The sequence below is a fragment of the Cyprinodon variegatus genome, unplaced genomic scaffold (genome assembly GCF_000732505.1).
Source record: "Cyprinodon variegatus isolate N-32 unplaced genomic scaffold, C_variegatus-1.0 Scaffold156, whole genome shotgun sequence".
Lineage (NCBI taxonomy): Eukaryota > Metazoa > Chordata > Actinopteri > Cyprinodontiformes > Cyprinodontidae > Cyprinodon > Cyprinodon variegatus.
This window is the reverse complement of record NW_015150609.1, coordinates 1,299,883-1,304,057: the sequence shown is the minus strand read 5'-3', so window position 1 is coordinate 1,304,057 and position 4,175 is coordinate 1,299,883. Positions and strand designations below refer to the sequence as shown.

The 4,175-nt window shown below is 40.9% G+C and overlaps 2 protein-coding genes across 4 annotated transcripts in view; one reads left to right on the top strand and one right to left on the bottom strand.

Annotated features, from left to right (window-relative positions):
- LOC107086546 (barrier-to-autointegration factor-like protein) overlaps positions 1–2,295 on the bottom strand; it is a 9,710-nt gene extending 7,415 nt beyond the window's left edge. Inside the window, exons 1-2 of one of the 3 annotated variants that reach the window (XM_015377544.1) lie at positions 2,102–2,288; positions 2,003–2,036 (exon numbers count right to left, since the gene is read on the bottom strand). The gene's annotated coding sequence lies outside the window, so the exon portion shown is untranslated. Of the gene's footprint in view, positions 1–1,775; positions 1,942–2,002; positions 2,037–2,101 lie in introns of those variants that run through there. The other 2 variants (XM_015377545.1, XM_015377546.1) reach the window with 2 other exon arrangements.
- Positions 2,296–3,428: 1,133 nt separating this feature from the next.
- The window catches only part of pygb (phosphorylase, glycogen; brain), a 7,441-nt gene continuing 6,694 nt past the window's right edge, over positions 3,429–4,175 (top strand). The window contains exon 1 of the mRNA XM_015377591.1: positions 3,429–3,731. Coding sequence (XP_015233077.1) covers positions 3,489–3,731 — 243 coding nt within the window. The 5' untranslated portion in view covers positions 3,429–3,488. The remainder of the gene's footprint in view (positions 3,732–4,175) is intronic.

Here is a 4,175-nt window from a genome sequence, read left to right as displayed (position 1 = left end):
ATTGGTTTGTTATCCAACTATAATTTGGTGAGATTAAACAATGTAATGATCATAATCTGAGAAAGCCACTGATTCCAGCTGTAACATTAGTACTAAGCAACGTTTCTTTCTAATGTACAGTTGCTATTGGCAATACCATCAGCTGTAAGACATTGACTTCCAATCCTGATGCCGACGATTCAAGACCAACCTGGACTTTTTTTTTTTGTTTGTTTGTTTTTAGGTTGTCTATATACTTAACAAGTATTTTGGCTAATGTGACTAGTTTGTATTGGTTTGTCCAAGTAAAAATAAAGATTGGGTAAAATCTCTGCCAAATTAGATTGGTTGGTTTAACCAAAAGATTAGTTGAACACATAACGTCCAACCCGATTAAAACCAAAAACTGTGGAAAAACTATAATTCGTACGCTTTCACTGTTTGCTTATTTCACTAAACTTACAGAAAAAACAGTGAACCTTAAATGATTTTTCTCTTCTAGGAAATATTTACACTAAACAAAACCTACAAAAGATTTTATTATACACACACCAATCATAAATTTCAAAGGAACTTAAACACTTAAATGGGAAAATGACAAGAAAAACAACTGCAAAAAAATCCCAGATTCTATTACTAACTGTAGTTCTGCCGTCCACCAGTAGGTGGGGACATGTTCACATGAAGCTTCATGAACTGTGGGGATCGTTGAGGCAATTTGGCCAAAACGGTTCAACGAGGCTTCATCTCACCATGACTAAGGTGCCTCCAAACTACAGAAGGTGACTCCAAAGTTAAAATCAATCCACTGGACTTTGTTTCCAAGTTTGAAGACGTTTCTCTTCCATCCAGGAAACTTTTTCAATTCAAAATGTCAGAAATCGAGTTGAGTTCCAATAATAATCCTGACATTTTAAATGGAAAAATCTTCCTGGATGAGAAACGTCTTCAAACTTGGAAAACGAAGTCCAGCTGATTGTTTTTAACTTTTTTGGAACGACTCTGACCTGGATGACTGAGAATCTTTATCCAAAACATGGAAGGTTACAATGGCCACAGTAAATAAATATATTTAAATGTGGCATTCATTTATTAAAACAAAAAAAAAAAAAGTATCTTATTTAATAAACACAATTAGTGTCGTTATTATTATCTTAGTTATATTCATTTTATTTTAAGAAGCACTGAAACCATAAAATAATTCAAACTGCTACAAGCTCATCAAAGCCAAGAAGGCGGGACTAGAGATGCCGTCATAGAGACGCTGATGTCTGATTGGCTGCTTCTCAATAAGAAAGGTGAGAGATGTTTATTTTTTTACTCAAGGTAAATCATTTTCTGATGTGTTTTCATTTTCATTCAATTTCCACTCCAGCCTTTTTATGCAGTTTGGTCTCTAAAGCGATGCTGAAAGTGGGCGGGGCTAACTGTAATTCAGGCGCTCTGAGGATTAATTAAATAGATTTTAGAGGCTGGAGTCGCTCACAGCTCCTGTAAATAAATGGAAACACATTTTAGAAATTATTTCCACCTTTCCTGCTGATAAAAATGACTTTAAAGTAAAAGAAGTTTAGCTCAGAGAGAAGCAGCCAATCAGACGTCAGAGTTTCTATGGATTTCTGTTCAATTAATTTATGGCGTAGAACTACTTCAACAGTGGAACATTAAATCATTTATCACGTTATAAAATAAGATCTATATTTTATTTGAGGCCTAAATAATATTTATATATTAATTAATAAAATCTATATCCAGGTTTATTAAAAGAATAACGCTTAATTAAATGTGGCACTCACCGCCCTCCATACCAGACGGCTGGTTCTGGTTCTGGTTGATCTCAAATGAATGTTAGAACCGGAAGTAATCTTCCTAATCTTCATCACATCCTCACCTTCCTCAGTGCTGCTCTGCATTAAGAGTTTCTGAGCAGCTGCAGACTTTAATTAACCAGTAAAACCAGCAGCTCAACCAGAACCACTGGGACACCTCAGAGTAGAACCGTTTGGTCAGAACCGGTCCTTACCTGCTGGACCTCACCTGCTGCTCCCCAACTGGACCTGTGGAAAACAAACTGTCAGAACCATGTGGTCCACGGCAGGCAGCTTCACGTGGGCGGACTCACCTGGACCCAGAAAGCCCTGAAAGTTCTGCAGAACCAGGAGAACCTGCAGGAGCCCAGCGGAACCAGAACCTGGGAAAGTTCTGCAGAACCACAGAAACTACGATAATCAGACAAACAGGCGTTTTATTCTGAAGGCTTCACGCTGGGGCGGCTCAGAGGCTCTGGGATGACGTCATGACGCACAGAGTAACAGATGGTTTGTGGTGAAGATGAGTCACTCTGATCGGAACCAGTCCAACGGTGACCCGGTCAGGAAACCCAGATATACAATATATACTCTACCATTTTCCCTCTAATACAGACAGTGGCAGCAGTAATACTCTGAAGTGGAATATTAAATGTAATTTTTCATATATTAGCAATTACTTCACAGCAAAACCACTGTGGTCAAATAAGCACATCAATAAACTAACATTAAAGATGAAAAGTGCAGAATTCCTGCTCTTTTCAGAACTAGATTTAATGTTTTATGGGGTAAAGAGAAAATGATGCGTCTCTGCTGGTAATCTAGGAGTCACAGTGAAATTATAGATTAACATGTTAATAAAAGTTAATAATTAATTTATATAGATATTAGTACTTGTAAATATCTATTTTATCTAGAATAATTGTTGATAAAAGTAGGCAAGTAATGACAAAAGAAAAGATGCCCCAGAACTCAAACCTGAAAGAATTTCATCTATAAAGCACGGATGTTTAAATATATGCGTCTATTTGTCAGCAAAGGCTGCAGGAAAGTAGAGTTTGTTTTTATTTAGAAAATCTGGATGTTTTGCTGGTTAATTTTACTGTTGGACCAGAGCAGACTGACCCTGAGGTTCTGGCTCCACCCCTCAGTCTACATGGTTATTGCTGGACGCCCTTAGAAACATTTTCTAGCTACGCCTCTGCCGTTCATCCGTTTCTATTTGCATCTTTTCTAAACTAAAACCAGGCTTTGTTGGGCTGCTGGATAAAACCTGGAACTCAACGCTATTTCTGACATTTGGAATTGAAAAAGAACATCTTCAAACTTGGAAACAAAGTCCAGAAGATTGTTTTTTTGGTTTTTTAATACTAATTAAAACTCTTTTTCCACTTTCTTCTACCTAAACTCTGTGTATATTTCTTCCTGTTGTTTTTATTTAACTCCTAAAATGATTAAATGCTCATTAATGTCTCAGGATAAATGTCACTGATCTGCTGATTTTCCAGCTAAAGGACCCAGAAAACCCTCAGAGTGAGAACTCTTCCTCTGTTCCTCACTCTTTGTTCCACATTCCTCTGTGTTTGTCTCTAGGCCACGCCCCCCGGGCCTCCCCTGTTTTCCCTTGCTGCTCCACCTGACAGGTGAGCCTCTTTCCTCGGGTCCCCGCAGCCCCCCCACTCCCACCCCCCCACCTCCAACATGGCGGCTCCGCTGAGCGACCACGAGAAGCGGAAACAGATCAGCGTCCGCGGCATCGCGGGTCTCGGAGACGTCGCGGAGATCAAGCGAAGCTTCAACCGACATCTGCACTTCACGCTGGTCAAAGACCGGAACGTGGCCACCCCACGCGACTACTTCTTCGCGCTGGCCCACACCGTCCGGGACCAGGTCGTCGGCCGCTGGATCCGGACGCAGCAGTACTACTATGAGAAGGACCCGAAGGTAAGAGCCTGCAGAACTCCGCCTGGAAACAAGCGACTCGAGCTTCCTCCCAAGTTTTCCTCAACAAACGTGTTAAACAGTCAAAGCGACGCTCTGGTTCGGTTCTTTAGAACCCAAACAGGAGTTCGGCTCAAACCAAACCTGAATCCGTTTCTTTAGTGGACTTTGAAGCCTCTTTTCTGCAGTGAACCCCTGAGCTGCTGCAGCGGGAAGCTGCAGGGATCAGACTTTGCTGATCTCCACTGGTTCTGAGCTCAGAGCCGATTTCAGCCCGAGACTAAACTAAACCCGAAACGATCAGAACCGAACCCATTTCACTGGAACACAGCGAGCTGATGGGAAGTTAGAGGAAGACCTCTGAGTTCTGAATGGAGTCTGGTGAGACGTTCTGGTTCTGACTACTGGTAAAGTAGAACAGGAGGCAGATCTCAGGTTATGCTGAGC